At 45.7% G+C, this 13233-nt stretch overlaps 1 protein-coding gene across 2 annotated transcripts in view; it reads right to left on the bottom strand.

Moving 5' to 3' along the window:
• Window positions 1-13233, bottom strand: part of LOC126109407 (homeotic protein ultrabithorax-like) — an 877703-nt gene that overhangs the window by 767734 nt on the left and 96736 nt on the right. The window contains exon 2 of one of the 2 annotated variants that reach the window (XM_049914437.1): window positions 9417-9748. The exons of the other annotated variant lie outside the window; for it this stretch is intronic. Coding sequence (XP_049770394.1) covers window positions 9426-9748 — 323 coding nt within the window. The 3' untranslated portion in view covers window positions 9417-9425. Of the gene's footprint in view, window positions 1-9416; window positions 9749-13233 lie in introns of those variants that run through there. 2 annotated transcript variants of the gene reach the window in all.

The raw sequence follows: 13233 nt of genomic DNA, 5'->3' as shown, positions 1-13233 counted from the left end.
CTCGGGTACTTCTGGAGCAAATTTCAGTCAAATTTTGTATATACGTCACTCGTTATCCGTATAAAAATACTGGAGGGGACGGGGGGGGGAGGGGGGTAATATATGCCAGCGACCACGAGTGGTGGTGGTGGGGGTGGGGAGATGTGACATGTAAAAATTCAATGACGACGTTTTCGGAGTCGCTAGACTTCATGGTGGGGCTCACGATGCCATTTCACCGTACAGTTGGGGAGAGGGAAGACAGTAACATATCAGAATATCTCAGTAACGCCTATTGTCCCATCTATCCACCCCCTCCTTTCCGCTCTCCATGTCAATTTTTTCCAAATCCTCTATCCGTCTAATCCTCTCCCCCTCCCTCTGACATTGAGTTTCTTTTTAATATAATACTGTACAAAACTTTAAGTAAGTCTGTGAGGAACATTTCGAGATTTTTGGTAACAATGTTTTAATTTTATATATTTATATATTACGTGTATAAAAATAAATAGTTTGTGTCAGTCCAATTTTTTATTAGGGTCTTGTGTAAATATTTGAAGTAAAATGGCCAAGGACTTTTCGAGAGCTATGTTTTACACGTATTAAAACTATATAGCCTACGTCCGTCCGTATGTTCATTAGAGTATCATCTAAAAATCTGAAGTGAATCGTTTAAGAACTTTTCGAGATTTGTATATTATGTATATTGAAAATATAGAGCTTGTGTCCTTTCGTATTTCATTAATCTCTCGTATAAAAATTTTAAGTAAATCGGTCAAGATATTTAGCAAGAACGTTTCCATTTACATACTAAATACATATATTTGTGTGTTATATATATTTAAAAACATGTATATAAAGACACTCTAGTATTCAAATTCAGTATTGTGTCAATCTTTCAGGTCAATGAACCGACTACTATTCGAATTTTACAAACGCAAATATACGCGAGCTGAATTTTTATGTATAAAGATAAAAAGTATATACAATATCTGGAAAATATTGGTTTTTGCTAAACGATCACTGTGCATAAATACAGCTTTTCTCACTCCATGTAGAACGCAGAGGATTGTCTGTTGTTCGTTGACAATTGTTACTTTTGATAATGTAACATACAGCTATTGCGCCAAATTATGATTTTTGAAATATATTGGAATATTTCCTTGACGAATCAGAAGTGGTATTAGGAAAGGGATTACGAAAAAGAGGTCTCGGATGCACCATGAAAACGCAGTAGCTACGATTTCAGTAGTTGGCGAAAGTAAAGAAGGGCACAAACATTCGTTCTGCCGGCTCAGACAGCGCGAATAATACTCAACGCGATGGCACCCCAATGTGGAATATTGTAGGTGTACGCGGAAATTACGACGTAACGCGTAAACGCCAACTGTTTCGTATTGTTGCTGCCGGGTTAGTTGTTGCGTGTAGACTGGGAAGTGTGCAGGCGTGTAGAGGGTGGGGCAGAACGCCGCTAGACGGGCACCCACGCAGTCGTCATTGCGCTGTGGAGGACAGGCAATTCGTCCCACGTGGCGGTCGATACACGTGGGCAAACTCGCGCCGCGAATGGCGTTTTAAACGGGCCACAGCTGCGCCGGACTGCGTGCATGCGTGAGGGTGTACAGTGCGTGGCAGAACTGCGTGGCAGGCTCAGGACGGCCGCGGGCGGGCGTGCGTTCCCTCTGGCAGCTGCATCGCACCTGCCGCTGAGGTATAAAGTCGCTTTAAATCTCCGTAGTTGGATGAAGGAACCAGAATGACATGTCTGTAATTGCAGCCTATTACTGTTCACGGCTTGTATAAGCATCAGAATTGAATGTACAACGTTGCACGAGCCGCATAATATCTGCTCGAGACTCACTGCGAATACAAGGCGCATGGAGAACAGCAATTGTTTTAAACCGATGGGCATATTTGAATCACTGGGTGTCAACGGAATGCGACGAATGAATACGTCTCCACCTGCACGCGCCATTTGTTGTTACGTTTTGCGATAACCACTTAGAACCACTTAAACCTAACTAACCTAAGCACATCACACACATCCATGCCCGAGGCAGGATTCGAACCTGCGACCGTAGCAGCAGCGCGGTTCCGGACGGAAGCACCTAGAACCGCTCGGCCGGTAAGTATCTCACTGTGTTTTCGGAGAATTCGTCTTTTATTGTTTGAGGTCAGGTTTCACTGTTTCAAGGAGGGCTGTGTTTGAGCACGACTCGAACAGATTACGTCACAGTTCTGGCAATCACGGTATGAGCTGTTTGTTGTTTGTACCACAGAATGGTTCAAAATGGCTCTGAGCACTATGGGACTTAACATCTGAGGTCATCAGTCCCCTAGAACTTAGAACTACTTAAACCTAACCAACCTAAGAACATCACACACATCCATGCCCGAGGCAGGATTCGAACCTGCGACCGTTGCAGTCGCGCGGCTCCGGACTGAAGCGCCTAGAACCGCTCGGCCACTACGGCCGGCGTTTGTACCGCATCCATGACCTTCCTTAGCATTTATATGATGCCGTGCATTTTAATAATAAAAGTAACAATGAAACACGAACTAAAATATATTCTACGGTATATGTGTTATATGCAGTCAGTTTACCACGATTTATTTCGTTTGTCAGGCATTTAATTTTTCATTAATTTTCTTCACTGTTTCATATGAATATAGAAACTTAAAGCCAATCGGCCAAGAAAATTTACAGATTTTTGGTAACTGCCTTTCCTTCTCATACATACGTGTTTCAAGTCAGACTACGAAATCTCATGTAGACAACGATCTTCCTCTTGTCTTGAAAGTAACGTGTGTACAATTTCATCAAGATCCGAATAAAACTGTAGATATGTATGAAATACGAACAAACAAACGCTCTTTTTATACATACAGATAATAGGAATATGTCAATAAAAATACCATAGATTTTATCCAACCATCTCTCGGCAGCCATCGTTCAACCCTGTCGTCTAGGAGCTGTGGAGCACCACCGTTGTCTTGGTGCCGGTTTCGGATAGCACCAGTTTGCCATGCATGGTATGCTTTACGCATGGCGGCACGCGAACAGTCTACAAACTTAGCCGCTTCGGGAACGCTTCCACTCTTGGCACAAAAACCAACTATCATGTCCTTTTGAACGCCACATAAATCGCGACATTTCGGCATTACGCTGGCTGCACTTCCCGCATCCCCCCCTATTTACCCTCCACTGCTAGTGCTGCCACGTGCCGACTGTGAGTGGGTATTGCACGTGGGCGTCGAAGATAGACGTTGGTCACATTATGTGTATTGACCGAGTATGCTCCCTGGTTTGAACTATGTTTTGTATTGCTATACTTTGGTATCTGGTTGTCCTTCGTCGTGAGCTACGCCCTCTGCTTTAGCGTTCAAGGAGTCCGTAGTACCGGGATACTAATGATCTAGCCCAGTTGTCTTTTTGGCGTCTGCAAGGGTGCCTGAAAGATCGCTAGCCTCTGCTATGCAAATGTTGCATGCATCTCCACCCTCACCGAAGTTCTGTAAACCCCTCAAAATCCTCGAACGCCATGTACTCCATCTCGCTTTCCGCATCTGTTTACCTTCCACCATATGGATCTACTACCGTCTTAACAAGAGTTGACAAATGCGAGAATTATCGCACAATCAGCTTAACAGCTCATGCATCGAAGCCGCTTACAAGAATAATATACAGAAGAATGGAAAAGAAAATTGAGAATGCGCTAGGTGACGATCAGTTTGGCTTTAGGAAAAGTAAAGGGACGAGAGAGGCGATTCTGACGTTACGGCTAATAATGGAAGCAAGGCTAAAGAAAAATCAAGACACTTTCATAGGATTTGTCGACCTAGAAAAAGCGTTCGACAATATAAAATGGTGCAAACTGTTCGAGATTCTGAAAAAAGTAGGGGTAAGCTATAGGGAGAGACAGGTCATATACAATATGTACAACAACCAAGAGGGAATAATAAGAGTGGACGATCAAGAACGAAGTGCTCGTATTAAGAAGGGTGTAAGACAAGGCTGTAGCCTTTCGCCCCTACTCTTCAATCTGTACATTGAGGAAGCAATGATGGAAATAAAAGAAAGGTTCAGGAGTGGAATTAAAATACAAGGTGAAAGGATATCAATGATACGATTCGCTGATGACATTGCTATCCTGAGTGAAAGTGAAGAAGAATTAAATGATCTTCTGAACGGAATGAACAATCTAATGAGTACACAGTATGGTTTGAGAGTAAATCGGAGAAAGACGAAGGTAATGAGAAGTAGTAGAAATGAGAACAGCGAGAAACTTAACATCAGGATTGATGGTCACGAAGTCAATGAAGTTAAGGAATTCTGCTACCTAGGCAGTAAAATAACCAATGACGGACGGAGCAAGGAGGACATCAAAAGTAGACTCGCTACGGCAAAAAAGGCATTTCTGGTCAAGAGAAGTCTACTAATATCAAATACCGGCCTTAATTTGAGGAAGAAATTTCTGAGGATGTACGTCTGGAGTACAGCATTGTATGGTAGTGAAACATGAAAAGTGGGAAAACCGGAACAGAAGAGAATCGAAGCATTTGAGATGTGGTGCTATAGACGAATGTTGAAAATTAGGTGGACTGATAAGGTAAGGAATGAGGAGGTTCTATGCAGAATCGGAGAGGAAAGGAATATGTGGAAAACACTGATAAGGAGAAGGGACAGGATGACAGGACATCTGCTAAGTCATGAGGGAATGACTTCCATAGTACCAGAGGGAGCTGTAGAGGGCAAAAACTGTAGAGGAAGACAGAGATTGGAATACGTCAAGCAAATAATTGAGGATGTAGGTTGCAAGTGCTACTCTGAGATGAAGAGGTTAGCACAGGAAAGGAATTCGTGGCGGGCCGCATCAAAACAGTCAGTAGACTGATGAGCAAAAAAAAAAAAAAAAACCGTCTTAACGAATTCCCACCCTCCTCACCCACATCGGACACCTACACATCTCCTACACTATCAGCAAACCACATCCAGTCACCACACCGTCTCCCCTCTGATTACCAACCCTGGTATGCCGCCACGCCTTCACAAACACATCCCACAGTCCGTACACCTACGCACATTCCATTTCCTATTTCAACCCAAATTTAACCAACTCCCACACAATGAGATTCCTCCTACCAACTCTTCCCCACATATACCACTCCACATACCAGCTCCTCCTACTTTTTCCCTAACCATCCCTCGCTATCCCTTTTCTCTTGTAACCACTACCCTAGACACACACCACTATACTCGTCACACTCTTGACTTTCCCACGATCTGTATTTCCACTGTCACACCGAGACAGGCGGCGCAGTGCTTAGCACACTGGACCCGCGTTCGAGAGGACGACGGTTCAAACACGCGTCCGGCCATCCTGATTCAGATTTTCCTTAATTTCCCTAAATCACTTCAAGCCAAATGCTAGAAGAATTCCTCTTAAAAGACACGGCCACTTTCCTTCCCCATCTTCCCCTAATCCGAGCTTATGCTCCGTCTCAAATGACCTCGGCGTCGGCACGACGCTGAACACCAATCTCCTCCTCGTCGTCCTATTCCCACTAACTCCCTCAACTCCTACCTATCATTTCCATAGTTTCTCTACCTAACACACCCTTAACTTCTCGCTACCACTGTTCCCACTATCTGCCTCAACTCCCGCCTATCATTTCCATAGTTTCTCTATCTAACACACTCTTAACTTCTCACTACCACTGTTCTCACTATCCGCCTCAACTCCTACCTCTCATTTCCATAGTTTCTCTACCTAACACACCCTTAACTTCTCACTACCACTGTTCCCACTATCTGCCTCAACTCCTACCTACCATTTCCTTAGTTTCCCTAACTACCACACGCTTGTCACTCACACCCCTCACCTCTAGGGAACATATTCTCTTCTCCCACAATATTTCTCACCTAATGTAGGTACTTAAGATTTTGAGCAAATGTACAGTACTCTAGTGCCTTTTCATAGAAGAATGTCACCACTTTGCAGTTGTGGTTTACGAACTGTATATGTTTCTCGTCCTTTTAGCTCTCTGTCATTAATCTCTTAAATTTCAAACTGAAACGAACCTCCTGTTCTCTCTCTGTTATATTTTTAAGAATGCTCTTGGCTGAAGAGCGGAGTATTGTACCGCTGACAGCACCTCACACTCGGTCCATATGGGTCGAGGGGTATGAAATAACAATAAGGGGAAATATAAACTGAAAGGTCTCTTCGGAGTGTACGGCAGCTCCTGAAGCTAGTAGGTGGGCAGGCTGGTAACAGACCGCCGTACTCCGATGCGGCTTAGAGTTTCCGAACCAGGCGGCGTGCAGTGCCTCTGTAGTTCGGAGCACGAAACTAGAAAGACTCCGCGTAGAAGACAGCCACGAGGTTCCGTCCACGGACCAGCCACGCCAGGCGGCCCGAGCGCGTCATGCGAATGTGCTCGCATGTGGCCCGCTGCGTTTCGTTTCGTTTCGTCTGGTGCCGTCTGGTCGCACAGTGCGGCGCGGCCCGGCGGATGCGATGCATCATCCAGTGACAGCGCTCGCAGACACCGGCACGCAACGACGTTTCCGCGCAACGAACCGGCCCGGCGCCAACGGCTGCGCGACTCCAACGAATAAACACCGATTCCTTCTGATGCTCGCGTCGCTTGGTCTCTTAAAGGTACTATAACGTGCGTCGTATTTTACGGCAATGGCGCTACCTTCAACATTGCTGCAGTACATCTGCAAAACAGTTTTGAAGTACGGCCGCATAATGTTCAAGGCTGTTGCAGGTAGTTGCCGCTGTATTGGCGAGAGGTTGCCGGTTTTGTCCACCAGGAAAAAGTAACCAATGAAAGTTCAAGCCCATATGGAACCGACCGACCGCCATGTCATCCTTTCCCGGCTGGTCCCGGCGGAGGTTTGAGTCCTCCCTCGGGCATGGGTGCGTGTGTTTGTCCTTAGGATAATTTAGGTTAAGTAGTGTGTAAGCTTAAGGACTGATGACCATAGCAGTTGAGTCCCATAATATTTCACACACATTTATTTTTCTTCATCCTTTCCTGGTGGTGTCATTTCCATGAGGAATAGAGGGCATTAATGCCAGAGGGTAGCCGGTGTTGTACACTAAGGAAAAGCGGCGCGTTCTGGCCCAGATGGGCTGATAGGCACCGACCGGCCATCGTGTCATCCTCTGGCTAGTGGCGTCATTTGGCTGTGACATGGAGGGGTATGATAGTCGAGAGGTTGACGGTGTTGTCCACTAAGAAAAAGCAGCAAATCAGAGTTGTATATTCTGGCCCGGATGGGCCGATTGGTACCGACCGACCGCCGTGTCACACTAAGATAGTGGCATCATTTGGATGTGGTACGGGGCTGCATGGGTCAGCACACCGCTCTCCCGGTTGTACAACATTTCGTATTGCAGGGCCGTATCTGCCTTCTCTGCAAATTTTTCCTTGTCGCATTCAGCTTCGGTTCCTATTTCTTTCACCGATAGTGCTGCAGCCCTGTGTTGGAGTAAAAAGATAGTTCCGCTTTTCTTCGAAAGTTAGCGCTGGTACGTATGGCCCTTCGAACACCCGTGCGGCTAGTCTGGCTCGGGCTTCACACAGATACCATCAAGACAATACTCGGTTGGTTCCTCATCGACTGTGCGGCTGATCCCGGCGGAGGTTCGAGTCCTCCCTGGGGCATGGGTGTGTGTGTGTTTGTCCTTAGGATAATTTAGGTTAAGTAGTGTGTAAGCTTAGGGACTGATGACCATAGCAGTTGAGTCGCATAATATTTCACACACGTTTATTTCTCGGTTGGTTCCCTCATTATAGTCAGTTATATCCTTCATCATTGCCTCCCTGAGCAGGTAATCCTCCTCTAAAAACCTAAATGTGGGTGCACCAGACTCGCATTCGGACAGATTATTATGATGATTATAGTTTAACGGCGATCACCTGTTAGTACAGAAATTGGTAAACAAAGGCTCCATCTGTTGATTATTTTGTGTACTTTTTTGTTTCAATAAAACCCTTTGTCAGTTCAAAATAAATAAATAAATAAAATAAAATTAATGTCAGTTGAACCTCTCTATCTACATTATTCCGTGAAGTACTTTCAAATGTTAATGGACTTCTGGGTCACGCGCCGCACAGTGGCATTGGATAACGCACATTAAAAGAATGAACGTAGACAAAATTTCAAAAACAACAGTCCAGTCCTTTGATAACAGCAGTAAAGCGAAAACAGATATGACGACATAAATTAGCAGGATCAAAACTCATCTGAATTGGTCAGTAAGTACCCCAAAAGATGTCTAGGTGTGAAATTCACAAATGGAAAGTTAACTAAGAGGGAAAACCGTACGAGTAGAATGGGACAACAACGTCTGAACAACCAAAAACAAAAACAGTACAGACCAAATTGTTCGGAAGAACATGAACAAGCCTTCCCGCAAAGAATGGAAGCCTATTGAAACAAGAAGAGGCACCTAAGGAAAAGTTGATTAAGTTATTTGCTTAACGTCTTCCATTTACTGGAAGAATTCGCTAATAGTGCTACCGATAATAATAATCATAATAATAACAATAATAATAATAAATGCCTGGCATTTACGGATGACCTGGCAGTACTCAGCAAGAATAGACAAGAAGCACTGGTATACTTCCGTGAAGTCTTGGCTAAAATAGTTCTACAGATATTATATGAGAAAACTCATTACACGGAAGGAGAGAACAGCAACCAAGCTATGTACAAAAAACACGAAAGGTTAACAGAGTGGGAGATTCAAACAAAGCATCCAACATACAGTAAAACAAATTTTGAAGACGCCAAACTCAGGCAATACAATACAGTTGTACTACCGGAATAACTCTACGTGTCGGAAACGACCATAAACGGAGCATCAGGCATGACACAGACAGAAAAAAAAAAAGAAAACAGAACGAAAAAATTCCTGAGAAACATTTTTAGAGCAGTCGGCAGAGACGGCATATGGATGAAGAGACCAACCAAAGAATTATACGAAAGGACACAGAGACTCACAAACATGATCAGAGAACGCCAACTAACATTCTACATACATAGAATGAAAAACATTAGACTCACAAAGAGGATTTTTGATGTAGTAAACAGTTAAAAAATGGTTTCAAGAAGTAGAATACCTACGACAAGCAGGAATCAGTGGTGGAACGGTAAATAAAAGAGAGAAATTCAGGAACAAAATTATGAACACCAAATTTGAAGTAAAAGAAAACAAGAAAACAGGCAGAATATGGATAGAGCAAAAGAAACAGTAACACACTCAATGAATGAAGAGGTTTTGGGAAGAGAGCAAAAAGGAGGTAATAAGAAAGGAATGAATAATCGTTTAACATTCAAGTTAACCTGTGTCCTGGAGGCAAAAGTAATAATACCTTTCTTTCGGTATCCGCGGCGGCTTCACATTGCGCTTTGTGGAGTGGGAACGTTAGCGGCGCTCTTTCGCCAGAGCGCTCACTTGCTCCGCGTCGGAAGGATCACGTGGGAACGCAGGCAGCTGGGTGTCGCTGTATAAACAATATCCCGCGTCTCTGCCCCCCGGCCGCGTATCGCACGCAGAGGCGGGCGAAGAACGCAGCGGTCCAAACCTCTCTCCTCCCCCTTTCCCTCCCTCCCTCTCTCTTCCTTCCTCTCGCCATGCGTCTTGGCCGCCTCCCCTGAGCAGCCGCCGCCGCCGCCGCCCCCGCACGCCAACGGCAACAAACGCGACGAGCGGCCATGCGTCACACGGAAGAAGCGAACCGCGCGCCTCTGTAAATAAATAAACGCACGCCTCAGCGGCCGCACCGGTGATTCGTGGGGAAGGTGCGCCGCGGCTACTCCACCGCGGCCATCCACCACACTACCAGCCTCTGAAATACTGACCACCACTCCGTTCCCGTCACACCCTGTTGCGAACTCGGCATTTCCAAACTGGGCTCCTACCGTCACCTACAATATCCGATCCGGCCACACTTCCATCACTCCCATCAAATCTTGCAGAGCGCTCTCCTATCCGGGCCCACTTCTCCCCTTTCCCCGGAGCAGTAGTTTAGACACTGGACTCTTATTGAGGAGAACCGCGGTTCGATTCCCCGACTGGTCGTCCAGATTTCTGTTTTCTGCCATTTCCGGGAAGTTGCTTGAGGCAAATGCCGGGATGGTTCCTGCGGAAGGCCAAGGACACTTTTCTACTCCAGCCCCACCCACACGTCCATAATCCGGAATTGTGCTCCGTCTCTAATAAATCCGTCGTCGAAGGCACGTTAACCACTAATCTACCTTTCTGTTCCAATCCTGGGCGAACTTTTTGATTTTAAGATCCTCGCTCCCTCTTGTCTTCTACACTGAACGCATTCAGATTTGCTACACTTGGTACAAACAAGCCTTTTCAATCGTTCCCTCTCTCATCTCCAACCCTGTTACTGTTCACACGCATGGGCCCCCGAAATCCCCATCTCCGTTTACCCACCCTCCCACTCACACACTCCCCACAATCTATTCCAGCGCAACTTCATCCATCTTTTGCCAGCTGACCTCGAAATCTCTGCAGACATCTACCCACTTTTCTAGCTTCAACTGTACGTCCCTTCCTTTCATCCCTCAGTTTCTTAGGACTGATTCGGGGTCCTCCACTCCAACTAGCCCGTCTCACATCGTTTCCAAAACCCTCCTCTCACCTGCTTTTCATGTGCTGTAAATGCAACTGCTCCTTTTTTTTTAAAAATAAAAAAAAATAAAAAACCAAACCTATCGACAAATGGCTATTTTCAAAACTGATAACAGTATTCTATTTAAAATCTTCAGCGTACAACCAACGGTTTTAATAATTTAAAAAGGTTAACATTTCATTTTTCTATAATTTTTTAGAAAATATTTTTGTATACTTCATTGATGCTCTCAGCTACAGAGCATAATATACTGCTGTACTGCTGCCAGCCAAATAACAATAAAGAAAAAAACAAAGAAGCTTAATCATCTTTCACCATGTCCACCGAATAAATGAGAACATAAGAGAACTAGCAAATTTTCAAGTGTGTATGAATTCCTAAGGGACCAAACTGCTGAGGTCATCGGTCCCTAGACACACACTACTCAAACTAACTTATGCTAAAAACAACACACACACCCATGCCCGAGGGAGGATTCGAGTGGCCGAGCGGTTCTAGGAACCACGCGACCGCTACGACCGCAGGTTCGAATCCTGCCTCGGGCATGCATATATGTGATGTCCTTAGGTTAGTTAGGTTTAAGTGGTTCTAAGTTCTAGGGGACTGATGACCTCAGATGTTGAGTCCCATAGTGTTCAGAGCCATTTGAACCATTTTTTGTGGATTCGAACCTCTGGCGGGAGGGGCCGCGCAGTCCGTGACACTTGAGTGTTCATCGAAATTACTGTAAATTAATAATAATGCAGTACGCTTCTGAATTGTTTCGGGGTCTTCCTTTGACGCTGAACACCTGAACAGTACTCAAGAATGGGTCGCAGAAATGTTTTACACACGGTCTCCTTAGAAGACGAGCTACATTTCCCTAGAACTCTCCCATTAAACCGAACTCCACTATTTGCTTTCCCTCATCATTCCATGCTCGTTCCCTTTCATATCGTTTTGTACATTAGAAAGCGCAAACATAGGTATCAGATACCCTCCGCTACACACCATGGAGTATCTTTCTCGGATACAGACAGAGCTGTATATGGGGTAAGTGCATGCTACGATCGTGGAACGAGAAAATTCCGACAGCGGGGCTAGTGTGACCCGCGGAAATGTGTCAAATGCTGCCGGACGTTTGTCTGACGGGGATTCGAACCGAGTCCCTCCCGGACGCGGCCTGCTGGGTTCCGCCGGTGAGACGCGGCAGATCGCGGATCACGAATGGCGTGGGCGTGCGTGTCCACCGTGCGGCGGCCTCCCGCAGGTCGCACGCGCCGCGGCGCAGCTTACGCACGCCCGTCACGTGACCGCAGTAAAGCAGGCGGCGGCGGCGGCAGACGTAGCGGAGACCAGACGCACACACGGCGCGTCACCAGATGCGAGCGCACGCCACGCCACTGCGTAATGTCGGCCGGCGCAAAGTGCTCCCGTGTCCTGCACGGAATACACCACCCACACACTAGAGGCTGACGTGTTCCCGCGTTCAGAAATGCTACCTGCAACGACCACTGTACGGAGAACAGTCACAAAGTAATAATTACCACTTAGAAGCCGGCCGGTGTGGCCGTGCGGTTTTAGGCGCTTCAGTCTGGAACCGCGTGACCGCTACGGTCGCAGGTTCGAATCCCACCTCGGGCATGGATGTGTGTGATATCCTTAGGTTAGTTAGGTTTAAGTAGCTCTAAGTTATAGGGGACTGATGACCACAGATGTTAAGTCCTATAGTGCTCAGAGCCATTTGAACCATCACTTAGAAATATTAAAGTATCGCATTTAATTTTCATTTGTTTCCAGGTATATGACTGCAGACGAGGTACAGATTGAAATCCCCGTGCCCAGGTAACGTAGCACGCTGGTGGAAGAACAGAAACAATGTTACTCCCTTAGAGACGTGCTACTGTACTTGGGCGCGGGGATTCCAGTCTGTACCGCGACTGAAAGCAAAATAAAATTAATTACCTGTATGGAAAAGGACTCTCTATCGGCGAATTTTATTAATGAAATCTTTTGACGTTAACAGCCGAGTCGTGGTATTGTCTTCTCGCAACGTTTCGACGAGTTTGCTGCTCGTCATCTTCAGGTGAAGTACCAGATTTACGTTCATTAATTATAACCGTTGGAATACGGCATGCATCTTGCAGCGCTGCTCAGAATGAGTGAGGAGCGTTCGGCTCTGCCAAATCGACAAGTCTGCGATGGAAGAGCGCAGCATCAGTGAAGGAAGAAAATGGTTCAAATGGCTCTGAGCACTATGGAACAACATTTGAGGTCATCAGTCCCCTAGAACTTAGAACTAATTAAACCTAACTAATCTAAGGACATCACACACACCCATGCCCGAGGCAGGATTCGAACCTGCGACCGTAGTGGTGGCGCTTCTCCAGACTGAAGCGCCTAGAACCGCTCGGCCACAACGGTTGGCTATCAATGAAGGACACATGTTTCTTTTTGAATAGACAAATAGGTTCTGTTATTCGGTTATCAAACGGACAGTGGTATTAAAATTGAATAACGATTTTCTCAAACGGGTCAGCTATTTCCAGTTGAGTTCCACATCGGCTGTGACATTAACAGAAGTAGTTTGTGGTTCAGAAACTAAAC

This window comes from Schistocerca cancellata, chromosome 12, assembly GCF_023864275.1.
Source record: "Schistocerca cancellata isolate TAMUIC-IGC-003103 chromosome 12, iqSchCanc2.1, whole genome shotgun sequence".
NCBI lineage: Eukaryota > Metazoa > Arthropoda > Insecta > Orthoptera > Acrididae > Schistocerca > Schistocerca cancellata.
This window is presented reverse-complemented; position numbering and strand designations above follow the sequence as displayed.